This window comes from Panthera pardus, unplaced genomic scaffold, assembly GCF_024362965.1.
Source record: "Panthera pardus isolate Hobbes unplaced genomic scaffold, ASM2436296v1 HiC_scaffold_5, whole genome shotgun sequence".
NCBI lineage: Eukaryota > Metazoa > Chordata > Mammalia > Carnivora > Felidae > Panthera > Panthera pardus.
In genome coordinates, this window is record NW_026526980.1 from 14,862,253 (window position 1) to 14,876,004 (window position 13,752).

General features: G+C 47.2%; 1 protein-coding gene across 3 annotated transcripts in view; it reads left to right on the top strand.

Annotated features, from left to right (window-relative positions):
• PRKCB (protein kinase C beta) overlaps nucleotides 1–13,752 on the top strand; it is a 331,204-nt gene that overhangs the window by 239,446 nt on the left and 78,006 nt on the right. For all 3 annotated transcript variants that reach the window (XM_019430299.2, XM_019430298.2, XM_019430300.2), the window contains one exon: nucleotides 6,964–7,110. In XM_019430299.2, the coding sequence (XP_019285844.1) occupies nucleotides 6,964–7,110 (147 nt within the window). The remainder of the gene's footprint in view (nucleotides 1–6,963; nucleotides 7,111–13,752) is intronic.

Here is a 13,752-nt window from a genome sequence, read left to right on the forward strand (position 1 = left end):
GCAGGTGTGAGCTGTAAGGAGCCTCAGGTGTGGAGAGGACAGTGCCGGGGGCGGGGGGGGGGGGGGGCTTGGAGGGACACCTGGGCCTCGTGGGTGCGGTGGGAAGCCTGCTCCGTTCGGGTGGTTCAAGGGCCAGGCTGCCCGGATTTGAATCCAGCTCTGCCACTTTTCTCGCTGGGTGACTGCAGGCAAGTTACTTTGACTGTGAGCCTTTGCATCCCCATCTGTACAATGGGAGAATCACAACACTTCTTAGCTTCCAAGGTTATGTGAGGATTGAATGAGATAATGCGTTTAGAACGACGTCTGGCACGTCATAGCATATAAATGTCAGGCCACTGTTGCCATCGTCAGCTTCCCCCTTGGAATAAATAAAGCTCAGAACGTGTTCCTTCAGAGCTTTGGAAGGGCCGCTTGAGGATTAGGAAGGATCTCCAAGCCTCCTGAGGCCTCGCCTCTGCTGCTGGTCCTGGGGTGCCCCTCCGGAGCTCCTTATAGGGGTGGGGGTGACAGTGGAGTCTGTAGGTTAAGCCAGGGGAGGCACTCATCATCTCAATTGGAGCCCTGGGTGCCGGCCGCCGGGACGCCTCTGCTGCCCTCCAGCACAGTTTGGAAGGAGGCAGGCTTCTTGCTCAGACGCGTGGTTAATTTGCTTTCCCTTTGAGTGCTGGATTCTAGGGCTCTAAATTGCAGACATGAAAAGACAACTCTTAGTGTACTCCTGTATCTGAAGACATATCCAACCCGGAAAGATAGGGGCTAATTTTAATTTGGGCCTCAATTTAAAAAGTTTTGCTCTTTGACAAAGTACCTGCTAGGCCTGGGGCTCCTGGGGATCATGGGACTTTCAGAGGGGACCCAGGATGGGCTTCTTGTCCTCCACAGGCTCACCGTATAGGGGGTCACAAATCCAAATGCTTTCAGGAGCCAGGCAGGAGACAAGGAGGGAAAAAAGCTTGGTGTCATACAATAGGGCATGGTGGGGACTGTGGGAAACTGGAGAGAACATGTCCTATCTAAAAACACTATGCCTTGCTGGATGGGGCCCCATGTGGCCATATTTACTTCCCTGAAAGAAGCTGCAAATATGGGTTTTTATAGAACATCTGATTTTCAACAGTTGTCAATTAATTTAATTATTAAAACAACATCAGCACTGTGCAAACCAGGCGGATGGGGCCATTAGACTTCTGATCCAGAGTTTAGAATCTGGTTTAGTCTGTTCAGGCTGCTATAACAACAACAAAAAACCCGTGGGCTTAAACAATAGAGACTTTTTTTCTCACAGTTCTGGAAGCTGGGAGGTCCAGGATCAAAGCTGCAGCCTGGTCATATTCTGGTGAGGGATCCCGTTCCTGGTTCCTAGATGGCTCTCTTCTCACTGTGTCCTCACCCCCTGGAAGGACCCATGGAGCTCTTGGTGGGGGAAGGACTCTTCTAGGAGGGAGGTCACTGCTGCCCCCCATGAGGGCTTCACCCTCATGACTTAATTCCTTCCCCAAAACCCCACCTCCTAATGCCATCACCTTTGTGGGTTAGGATTTTAACGTGTGAATTTTGGAGGGGAGGACCCAAACCTTATAGCCTACATGGGGGTTGGGGGAGACACAAACACTGTAGTTTGTATGGGGAACATACACTTTATAGGTCTATAGCCTGTACCTATGGGAAAAGTCACAGAAGCAAGTTGAGATGGGGGTGGAAAGAGGGTTTGGGTCCCATAATTCAGAGCAGGGAGGTTGCTCACAAGACTGAGGGATGAAGCTGCTCCTTGAGGGACAGAAAAAAATTTTTGCACCAAGCAAAGGCAAACGGAGAAACTGGGTGAGTCCCTCACTCGTGCTTCACTGGCCGGCCATGCTGAGACCTGCGGTGTCCCCCTAAGGGCCGGAATGGGGGCTGGGGACCAGGGACGGTCAGGATTTGGATCCTCACAGGTTGGAGAATGCAGTGTGTGGATTGAGTGGGTCCTGACTCGGGATTCCAAGAAGGTGGGAGATGTGGTCCTAAAGCAGGGAAGACGGTAGGGTCAGGGAGGAAGGAGGGAACGTGTTCGAGTCGGGACAGCCTGGGCAAAAATCCCTGGGGCCAAGGGTGAGGATTTGAGATGATGGAAAGATAATGGCCCGGAAAAGGCAGTGCTACTTCTGCCCTGGTGCTTTGCTTCTCTACCTGATGAGCTCATTTTTTAACCACTCGCTCTACGCCTGTGACCCCCAAACCTCTGTCTCCAGCTCAGATGCCAGTTGCCCCGCATGTGCTTCCCGGGTGCACATGCTTGGCTGCCCCACGGACGCTGGAATCAGCACGTATCTTACTAGGAAATAACTTGACCGTGTGTGTTCACAGCAGCTCTGTTAACAGCCCCCCGAATGGAAACGACACAAATGCCCGTAAAGAAGAGAATGGATAAACGTAAACAATGAACGCTATTCAGCAAATACAAAGGGACAAACCACTGATTCAGGCAACAGCACGGGTGAATTTCGAGAACGCGATGATGAGCGAAAGCAGCCAGATGCAAGGACTGCTTATTCCATAAAGGGAAGCCTGTTAGACTTTCACAGATCTTCACCAAATGTGTGGATTTCCCTCACCAAGAAATTCTCCAGTCCTCCGTGGACACCAGCTGGGTGTCCTACAATTTAATTCACGGATGACACCTGGAGATGGTGTAGACCCCACAGGTTGAGGGCTTGGTCCCACAAGGCTGTCCCCACTTTAGACTCCAGTCGCAAATTGTGGGTTCTCAGCTCACCCACACTTCTGTCTGACTTGCTACCAATCAGGGGTCCCCACCACCCCCTCCTCAGATTTGATAATGCTATAATGGCTCACAGAACTCAGGGAAACACTGACTTACTTCTACTGGTTTATTATATATTAAGGGATATGATAAAGGATACAGATGAACAGCCAGATGAAGGGATACACAGGGTAAGGTCTGAAAGGAGCCCAGGAGATTCCATCCCCCAGGGGGTTGAGATTCACCACACTGGAAGCTCTCTAAACTCCATAGTTTAGGGATTTTTATGGAGGCTTCATCATGGAGGCATGACTGATTATTAACTAACTCAGTCTCCAACCCTGGGATGGGACTGAAAATTCCAAGCTTCTGAAAAATCATGGCTTGGTCCTTCTGGTGACCATGCCCCATCCAGGAGCCCACCAAGAGAATTAGAATACAAGATGCTCCTATCGGGAAATTAACAAGAACTTTAGGAGCTCTGTGTCAGGAACCAGGGGCAGAGACCAAATATATCTTCCTTATTATGTCCCACTCTATGGTTATGGCACACTCTATGATTCCATTTAGATGAAGTTCAAGAGCAAACGAAACTGATCTATGAGAATAGAAATCAGAACAGAGGCTGTGTTCGTGGGAGTGGGGATTGGCCGGGAAGGGGCACAGAGAACTTTCTGGGGGTGATAGAAATGTTCCCTCTCTTGATTGGGGTCTGGCTTCATGGGTGTATCCATTTGTCCAAATTCCTAGAACTGTACGCTTGAGATTTATGCGTTTCAGTCTATCCACTGTAATATTTAAAACATTAATTTACAGGGGCACCTGGGTGGCTCAGTCGGTTAAGCATCCAACTTCAGCTCAGGTCGTGATCTCGCAGTTTGTGTGTTCAAGCCCTGCATCAGGCTGTGTGCTGACAGCTTGGAGCCTGGAGCCTGCTTCAGATTCTGTGTCTCCTCCTCTCCTCTCTCTCTCTCTGTCTCTCTCTCTGTCTCTCTCTCTCAAAAATAAACATTAAAAAAAAACTATTATTATATACTAACTTGGATGTAAATTAAAAAACATCAATTGCAAAAAGAGGAAAAATGGTGGATGCTTTGTCAGCAGGACAGATGGGGCAACGACAATGAACAGGCGTGTCCTGAGGAAGAAGTAAACTTCAGTTTAAGCCCCTGTGGGAAAGGGGGGAGTCTCCGTGTGTCTGAAGTCAGGCTCTTCCCACCCTCTCACCCACATCTCCACACTTGCCCCTTCTCCACTTCTCCTCTGAGTGGAGAAGCATCCTGTCCTCATAGGTGCTCAACACAGGAGCCAAGGGCTTCATCCCTGAGCCTCTCTCCCAGTCTGCACCCAGCTCCGATAAGTCTACCTCCAAACCAACCCACTTTGTTCCCTCTGTGCCGGAGACACCCGGCATCTGGCACCTTGATGTCTCTAGTCACTTCCAGTGGTTCCCAAACTCACCTCCTTCAAATGGGTCTCTTCTGTGGACTCAGGATGATCTTCTAAATGGAATATGATCGGGGCACCTGGGTGGCTCAGTCGGTTAAGCGTCCGACTTCGGCTCAGGTCATGATCTCATGGTCCGTGAGTTCGAGCCCCGCGTCGGGCTCTGTGCTGACGGCTCGGAGCCTGGAGCCTGCTTCCGATTCTGTGTCTCCCTCTCTCTCTGCCCCTCCCCCGTTCATGCTCTGTCTCTCTCTGTCTCAAAAATAAATAAACATTAAAAAAAATTTTTTTAAATGGAATATGATCATACCAGGGCCTCCTTAAAGCCTTTTATGCTCATAATTAGCATTGACTGCTTCTTTTAAAAATGTTTATTTACTTTTGAGAGAGTGAGAGAGGTATGGGGGGAGGGGCAGAGAGAGACGGGGCCAGAGGGGCTCAAACTCACGAATCAGAAGATCATGACCTGAGCAAAGTCAGATGCTTAACCAACTGAGCCACCCAGGTGCCCCAGCATTGACTTCTTGACAGGGTTAAGTCCTGTCCATCCCGTGCCACATCCACCTTGCACTCTGTGTTCTGGCCAGACTAAATGGCGTTTGGTTCTTTGAATATGTCTTGCTCTCTGCCCATAAATGCTGTTCCTGTTGCTGGCACCAAGTTGTTTATCTGGATAACTCCAGAATATCCTTTGGACACAGGGTGGGGGACCCAGTTCCCGCTGCAGTATAAATTCTTTGAGCATCCATGTTTGGTTTTCTCCCTGATTGATCCTCAGCATCTAGAGTATCACCTGGCAGCTAGCAGGCACTCGGTGGGTAGTTTTTGAATGAATGAGTCTTTCCCGAAATTCAAAACCCTGAAAAAATTTTTGTTGCCTCTTTTGTCTCTAACAGACAGCTGAATAATGGGACAATAATAATATCTGTTAGGGTGCCCGGGTGGCTTGGTTGGTTAAGCATCTGACTTTCTGACTTTGGCTTAGGTCATGATCTCCCGGTTTGTGAGTTCGAGCCCTGCATCAAGCTCTGCACTGACAGTGCAGAGCCTGCTTGGGATTTTCTGTCTCTCCCTCTCTCACTGTCCCTCCTCCACTCATGCTTTCTCTCTCAAAATAAACCTAAAAAAAAAAAAAAATAGCTGCCATTTGTTGAGCACCTACTATGTGCTAGGAATGGTGCAAAGAACTCCAAGTACATTCTCTCATGATCTCCATGTGCTCGAAAAGAGGACTAAGGTTTAGAAACAATTAAGTGCCAAATACAACTAAGTGCCTACTCTGTACCAGGGAAAGGAGAACACGACAGACAAAATCCTTGACCTCATGGAGCGCATGTTCTAGTGTGAGGACAAAGAGGAGACATTAAGAAACAAGTAAATATTGGGTTTGTAGGATGGTGATAAGGGATATGATGAGAAACAAGTAAGGAAAGGTAATGGCAATGGCTGGGAGCTTCTGCGTGTCGTTGTTGGGCAAGGCTGTCTTATCCGAAGTGAGGAAGCTCAGGGAAGAGGACTCTAGGCACAGGGGACAGCAAGTGCAAAGGCCCAGGGGCAAGGGCGTGTTTGGTGCTATCAGAGAACAGCCATGACGCCAGGGTGATGCAAGGAGAAGAGGCCAAAATCGGAGAAGGTACAGAGGGGCCAGGTCGTCTGTGGCCTCTGGCCTTTTCTCTGAGAGAGATGCTAAAGTACGGGACAGCTGAGCAGAGGAGCATCGTGAGCTGACTGACCTCCTCAGGATCGCACCGCTCATCCACTCCAGGGCCAGGATTCTAGCCCTGGAGGTGAACCCAGTAACAAAGTCCTGGCGATTGTATCTCTCACTGCTGACCTTCTCTTCTCTCCCCATTGCAAAGCATTTGCTGCTATTCTGAGTCACCATTCTGCTGCTCACAGCAGCGAGACCCTCCCCCACTGCACTGAGGGCCAACACGGGCCTCCCCCATCCATCTCTTTGTGTAGCAGGAAACTGTATTAGTTGTCAGGGAAGTTACAGAGATAGATTCTGTGCCTTCACAGAGTTTCCAGTGCATTGGGGAAAACAGTGAGCAGTTACCATCCAGTATAAGTGGGGGGTAAAGTGGATGAAGGAAGCAAATAGGGACATTTAATCCAGATATAGACAGTTAAGGAAGGCTTCCCTGGGGAAGTGAAAATGTGAAGCAGGGGTAACTCGGTTGGCAAAGAGGAGACAATAGCCATCCCGTAGTAGCAAAGAGCAGGTGCAAAGGCCCTGAGGTGGGAGATGAAAAAATGAAGGTGGGTTGCAGGGCAGGATCCAAGAAGTAATGAGGTTGGAGAACCCGATCATACCGGGCCATGTAGGCCAGTGAAAGCACCGAGGTCTTTATCCCCAACCTAGTGGGTCACAGCTTTTAAGCAGGTGGCGACTTTGTTGGGTATGAAGAGGTGGAGGCTCACTCCGGTTGCATGAAAAGCCCAGTGAGAGGGGAACCAAGGTGGGTTGTCCCGGTGCGACATAGTAACAGGTGGTTGTGGAAGGAAGATGAATTCTGGAGACAGCTAGGAGGAAGAAAGAACAGTTCCCGGTGGTGGCTGAGACGCGATGGATAAAAGAGAAACACAGGTGTTAAGGGTGGCTTCCAGGTTTCGGGCTTGCAGAGTGGATGTTGGCCATGCTTTTCATTGAGAGGCAGGCCGGGGGAGGGGGCGAGCTGCAGAAACCACAGCTCACAGCGTGTACCTGTGTCCTCCAACAAGGGCATCCTGAAACCCTAATGATGTGTTCTGTGTGCTTCCTCTGCCAGAGGGCCAAGATCGGTCAGGGGACCAAGGCTCCAGAAGAAAAGACGACCAACACCATATCCAAACTTGACAACAATGGGAACAGAGACCGAATGAAACTGACCGATTTTAACTTCCTGATGGTGCTCGGGAAAGGAAGCTTTGGCAAGGTACAGTATGGCCTGGGGGCTGCACCCACTCCAGAAGGGCAGGTGACAAGGCAGGCACATTTGCTGTTCATATGGGGCTTACGTTCCAGCGAGGGAGAGAGTAAAAAGTAGATCCCCACTACAGTTCATAATGAAAACTGTGAAGAAAATGAATAACCTGCTGTGCGCCAGAAACACACATCCAGAGGGAACCCATTTAGACCACCTGAGGAGGTGAGCCCTGAAAGATAAGGATGAATTAGCTATTCATTCCAAGAGCGAAGAATGAATGTTGCCAGCTGAGAGGATAGCAAGTGCAAAGGTCCTGAGGTGCAGAAGGGCTTGGCACACTCTAGGTACCATCAGAAGGTGTCGGGACCAAAATGTCATGAGCAGGGCGAGGTAGGAGGATGTGCAGTTGCAGAGATGGGCAGGGGCCCGATCCTGCAAAGCCTTGTGAGCTGTGATGAAGAGTTTGGATTTTATTGGTAGAGCACTGGGGAACCATTGGAAGTTTTTAAACAGAGAAGTGACACGATCCGATGTGCCTTTTGGAAAAGATCACTTTTGCAGCCAAGAATAGGAACCCCTCCTCTCAAACAGCAGCAGAGTTGAAGGATGACCCTGGGACTCAGAGTGGTTCTAGATACTTCCATAGATACTGGGAGACGCTGTTTTACTGAAGCTGAGATTGTGTTACAAGTATTCCTGAGTTGTTTAGTGTTGTTTTGGGTCTTCTAATCCCTCTGTGTGCCACAGATATGTCTTGTGTAATTCTCATACATACCATGAACTTAAGTGTGCAAAAAATATAAATTTCTTCTCCACCTCTGCAGCCTAAGCCCCAAATCTGGGAGTTTTCCTTGAGTTGTTCTTACCTGCCTCCCTCCCCTCCCCCGGCCGTGTGAAATGCATTCACGAATGCCGACACATCCTTCTCCAAAGCATGTTGTGCACTTACTGACTTCTCTCCCCCTTCACAGATGCAGCACTAGTCTAAACCTCATACACCCGCTGGACTTCCCTGCGGCCACTCCTGTTACCTGTAACTAGTAACTTGCCATTTAGCACCTGTGGTCATTCTGGAACAGTTACATTATTAGGTCAAGACACTCCCCTGATTAAAACTCTCCAATGATGGGCTGCCTGGGTGGCTCAGTCAGTTAAGCATCCAACTCTTTACTTTGGCTCTGGTCAGGTCATTGTCTCATGGTTCGTGGGTTCGAGCCCTGCATTGGGCTCTGAGCTGACAGCACAGAGCCTGCTTGGGATTCTTTCCTTTCTCTGCACCTTTCTCTCTTTCTTTCTCAAAATAAATAAATAAACTTAAAATAATAATAATAATAATAATAAACCTCTTCAATGATTTCCCATCACACTGAAATAAATTTCATACTGTGTCCTTGGCCTACATTGCTCTTTAGAATCTGATCCCAGTTCTCTGCCTGACTTCTTTTTCTTGCCCCTGTGACCCCCTGGTGCCCTGACCGCCGTGGTCCTTGGGTTTTTGAAACACAGAAAGCCCCTTCCTCTCTTAGGGCTTTTGTTTGTTTGTTTGTTTTTCTCACAGTTGTTAAACTTTTTTAAAAATGTATTTATTTTTGAGAAAGAGAGTGAGTGGATCCCAAGTGGGCTCTCTGCTGACATTGTGGAGCCAGATGTGGGGTTCGAACCCACGAAGCGTGAGATCATGGCCTGAGCTGAAGTCGGACTGAGCCACCCAGGCGCCCCCGTCTCTTAGAGCTTTTGTGATGCTATTCCCTTTATTCTTGGCATGGCTGGCTCCTTCTTATAACTCCCATCTCAGCCACGTCACCTCTTCTGAGAAGCCTTCCCTAATAGCCACCTCCTCAGCCACTCATCATTCCCCATCATATTCCACTCTCTCCTAGCAGCCATAACCGGATGGTACACTTCTTGTTTGTTGGTTGGTTTGTCTCTCCACTCTTGCTAAGAGCTGAATGCCACAAGAGGAGGACCTTCTCTGCCCTGTTCACCACTCTTCATCCACTGTTCACCCTGTTCACCACTGTCATCCAGTGCCTATGGATTGAATGCATGCATTTTCTCTGTCCGTGGGTCACAGGGTGATCTGCTGAGATGAAATAAGGGATCTGAGGTGAAGGCTGAGAGTTTGCAGAGCTTGGGCAGGAAATGGGAGTGACAGCAGAAAAACACAGTAAGACTGCTGAGCAGCTCTCTAAAGTTGGTGATGGAAGTGGTCCATGCCTCTGTGTGATTTTTGCTGGTACCTCTGAGCAGCCTGGGTGTGGACGTGAGGAAGCTGGTGGCAAATTTGAGCTAAGGGGGGAATTAACAGGACCAGTGAGCCAGAAGGTTACAGTAATAAGGGAGTCAAGGATTCTGGGAAGAGAAATGCCCACTGCAGATCCAACATAGCCTGCTTTTCGTAGGTGCTCAGTAAAAGCGTATGGAATAAATGAATACAAATGGAATGTAGATCAGGTTGGAAAAGAAGTCAGAACAGGAAGAGGGTCACAACCCGGGTGGGAAAGAAGGAGTCTGGAAGCCTAGGGATGAAAGACAAACCTGTGAGGTCAAGAGATTTAAACTGCTAAGAACAGGGGCATTCAGATGATGACCACGAAAGAAGGGGCCTAAATGAAGAAGGGGTTCCGGTAATATGAGCCTGTCAGGGAGTTTTTAAAAGTGAAATTGTATTTTTAATAAGCAGTGTACTCACGTGGTTCATAATTAAAATTATATGGAAAGGATAAACATTGAGAAGTCTGCTCCCTCCCAGGTTCACACCTTTCTGTGCCCCCTCACTGCTACTGCCCTCCATATGCAAACATTTTGTTCATTGAATTTGCATGCTCCTGGTTCCTACATGCTAATTTACCAAATATCTATATGGGTTTTTTTGTCCTTGTTACTGCAAAGGTTAGGATACTCTACGTATAGTTCAGCACCTTTGTGGTCACTTAACTACACAGGTTGGAGAGTTTTTGAGGAACGGAAGTATCAGAGGACTTTTCGGAAATGGTTAGAGTTGGGGGGTGGCTGGAGAAGTGGGAGAGTGGGTCTTTGGGGAACAGTGAGGGAATGAGAGAGAATAGATCATATGTTTCCATGGAAACTGTAACAATAATTGAGAGTTCTGCTCCAGGCTGGGGATGTGGCATCAAACAAATCACAGATGAAAACAAAGTATGTCATGAAAGCCGAGACAGAATAACAAAACCTCAGTGATCCTCTAAAACGTAGAGTAAACCTTTGCACCTCTGGTTTTGCCCACCATGGTTTTAAATTAATGTGATTTTTATATTTGAATGCCTACTTAAAAAAATTAATGCTTTATTTACTTATTTGGGGCGGGCAGACAGAGAGAGGGAGAGAGAGAGAATCCCAAGCAGGCTGCATGCTGTCAGCACAGAACTTGACGCGGGGCTTGATCCCTCAACCCTGGGATCGTGACCTGAGCCGAAATCTGATAGAGCCACCCAGGTGTCTCTGAATGCCTACTTTTGACAGTTGCAATCTTGTCAGGTGTATAGGTCAATCCCCTTAAAAAATTGTTTTAATGTTTATTTTAGAGAGAGAGAGGGAGAGAGGGAGAGAGAAAGATTGTGAGTAGGGGAGGGGCAGAGAGAGAAGGAGACACAGAATCCAAAGCAGGCTCCAGGCTCTGAGCTGTCAGCACAGGGTCCGACGCGGGGCGCCCCATAGGTCAACCCGCTTAAACAGAACGACACGGCATGCTCGTTGGTCTCCCTCTTCCAAAGATGGAAGGCATCGGTCTTTGAGGTGATGCCTTCACACCTCTCCTCTCCCAGGTCCACCGTATCAGATGTGGCCCAGAAAAATGTGCTCTTAAGCACTGTCATAATTTGTGGGGCAGCTAGGGAGTGACACATGCCTTTTGCTAAGACCTGTGGAAATACAACAAATGACAAAGCAAGCGGGAAGGCCCCTGAGTTCCAAACGAGTAAGCCCTGTTTCAAAAACTCTGAAAAAGAGAACAGTCTGGAGTTTACTTTCCTGAACAGGTGGGAGTGTTTACCTGCAAGGGCTGTCTTGCTAAGCAGGGCTTCTTGGCGCATTTGGCTTACTTGGAGATAGATGCCTTCTGGAACTTTTGTAACAGAGCATTTCAAATCTATTACTCATTTACTATTTAATGTTTGTTTTTCTAGTTTTATCCTTCATGCTCTATTTTATTCATTCATTCATTCATTCACTCACGCATTCTTATTGAGGTAAAATCACCATATACCATTTTATTAGCTCCAGGAATACCACCTAATGATTCGATATTTGTATATGTTGTGAAATGACCACCACGGTGAAGTCTAGCTAACGTCCGTCCCCATCCATAGTTAAATTTTTTTTTCCTTATGGTGAGTTTGACTCTCTGTTTTCCATGATTCCTTTCATCTGTGAGTTCTCTGCTTTACCAGCCACTACACTTTGTAAGAATTTAACCTCTGTGGTTGTCAAGGGATCACTGGAGATAAAATTATTCTCCAGCTATATAAATTGGGCAGCTGTGCACTGCCCAGATTGATTGCATGAGTGGACCTTATAAGAGAAAGACAGCAGGTACCTGATAGAGAATGGACACAGCACCAGTACAACTCTCTACATTACAAACTTGATTCTTCTAACCCTCAAATGTGGCCACAACAAACATTTAACTGAGGCTAGTATCGCCTGCCCTCTGAGACTTCAGATGTGCTTGTGGTAGTGATCTGTAGGACCCAAATCTTTTTTGAAAAGTTATGCTGAGATGTTTGAGTGGAGACTCCTTTCTCTGTTATACTCCTGACTCTTGCCTATGGACTCCTGTGCTAGTTGGGGTGGGGAGCAAGGGGAGGCAGACGTACGCTGTGGTGAATGTAGATGTAACATAAAGAACCTCAAACTCAGCAACACAAAAGTCTATGGGAAATGATTGGAAATCATGGGAAATGATTGGTAATAGAGAAAAATGAAAACAGTTCAATAACGTGAAAGTTAAACGTATTATAGTATATCCATGATATATTCAAAAGAATGAGGTCTCTCTTTGTCTGTCTGCCTGCCTATCATCATGGAAAGATGTCCATGACATAATATCAATTTAAACAGAAGGAAATCATAGAATAGTATGATTAAAAATATAAAATATAATATACACAGGACAATTCTTTTCATGTAATGTACTCATGGTCCCTGCTCTCATTGAACTTTTTCCCCAGTATCTTATTGTGGGAAAAACAACTTTTGAATATAGCACGGTTGAAAGCATTGTACAGTGAAGATCCTTAATACCCACTACCTAGATTCTACAACCAGCATTTGACTGGTTCTGCTTCATCACACATCTATCCATCCATCCATCTATCTTTCTGTCAACCCATTTTTAATGCACTTAAAAAGCAAGTTGCAGACACTGGTACACTTTACCCCTAAATTCTTCAGCATACATGCCATTTAACCAGAGTTCAGTATTTGTTTTTGGTAATTTTTAAGGCGAAATTTACATACAACAAAATGCACTAAGTAGTGTGTCATTCTATGAGTTCTGAAAAGTGCGTACTTTAAAATGCAGTGGAGATATAAACATTAGTCAAGAAATCACACTGATACACGTGACGTGCAACTGTGATGTTTGATGTGCGCTGTGAGAGCTCGCGGGAGTGGGCTCGGCCCTCATTGGAAGTCAGCAAAGGCTTCCGTGAGAAAGCGGGTCTTGGGCTGTACCTAAAGGATGAGTTAAGTGAGCTTCACAAAACGGCGGTGGGGGAGTAAATGAAAATCTCAGGTCTCCTCTTCTTGACCCCACCCGCAAGCCAGGCTTGGCTGACCTGTGTGGTGGCCAAGGTACCTGAGCTCCTTCATGAGTTAGGGTGGATTCGACTGCTGTAACAAATAGACCCCCAAATGTACACTAGCTCAGACATGAAGGAAGTTCAATTTCCGTTCATGTAATAGTCTGAGATGGGTGTTCCTGACCTCACCCACTCTCTCCATATGGTGATTAAGGGACCCAGGTTCCTTCCGTCTTACATGACTCCATTAATTTCTGCTGCCTTGTTTTTTTGTCTACATTCAGAGGGCGGAGGGGGAGAAGTATGGGGGAGGCACAAGCTGCTTCTTAAAAGCCTTGCTTTGGAAGTGACACCGATCACTTCTGCCTACACTCTATTAGAGAGAATTTAGTCACATGGCCATGCCTCTGTACAAGGGAGGCCGGGAGAACAATTTTGGTGGAAAGCTAGTGGCATCAGCCTACTTTTCAGCTCTGGATGGAATCTTTCTTGGGGACACAAGAGACTTTCTGACTTTCGCCCTCAGAACTCCCGGCTTATCATGCTCCACAAACAAAAAACCATCAAGCTCCTCTTTTTGGTGACATTTCCTTGTGTTCGAATCATGGAACATGCCAGGTGTTGGTGCTGCTTTTCCTGAAGCATAGCATAAGCCAGGAATAAATTAAGTAGGAAGAAGTCGGCAGCTTATGAAATTAAAAGGAAAAAGTGGGAAGTCCGTAGAAACTGGGTGCCCAGGTATAACACTTCTATCTTCAAAAGGTCCCATCCAGGTCTGTTGCTCTATATGCATTTAAGAAGGTTTAAAATAAAAAAAAACTGAGAGATGAGACACCATTCAGTGCCCTCACCAAATGCCTGACTTTGCTAGAATAATGCCCAAGAGGTT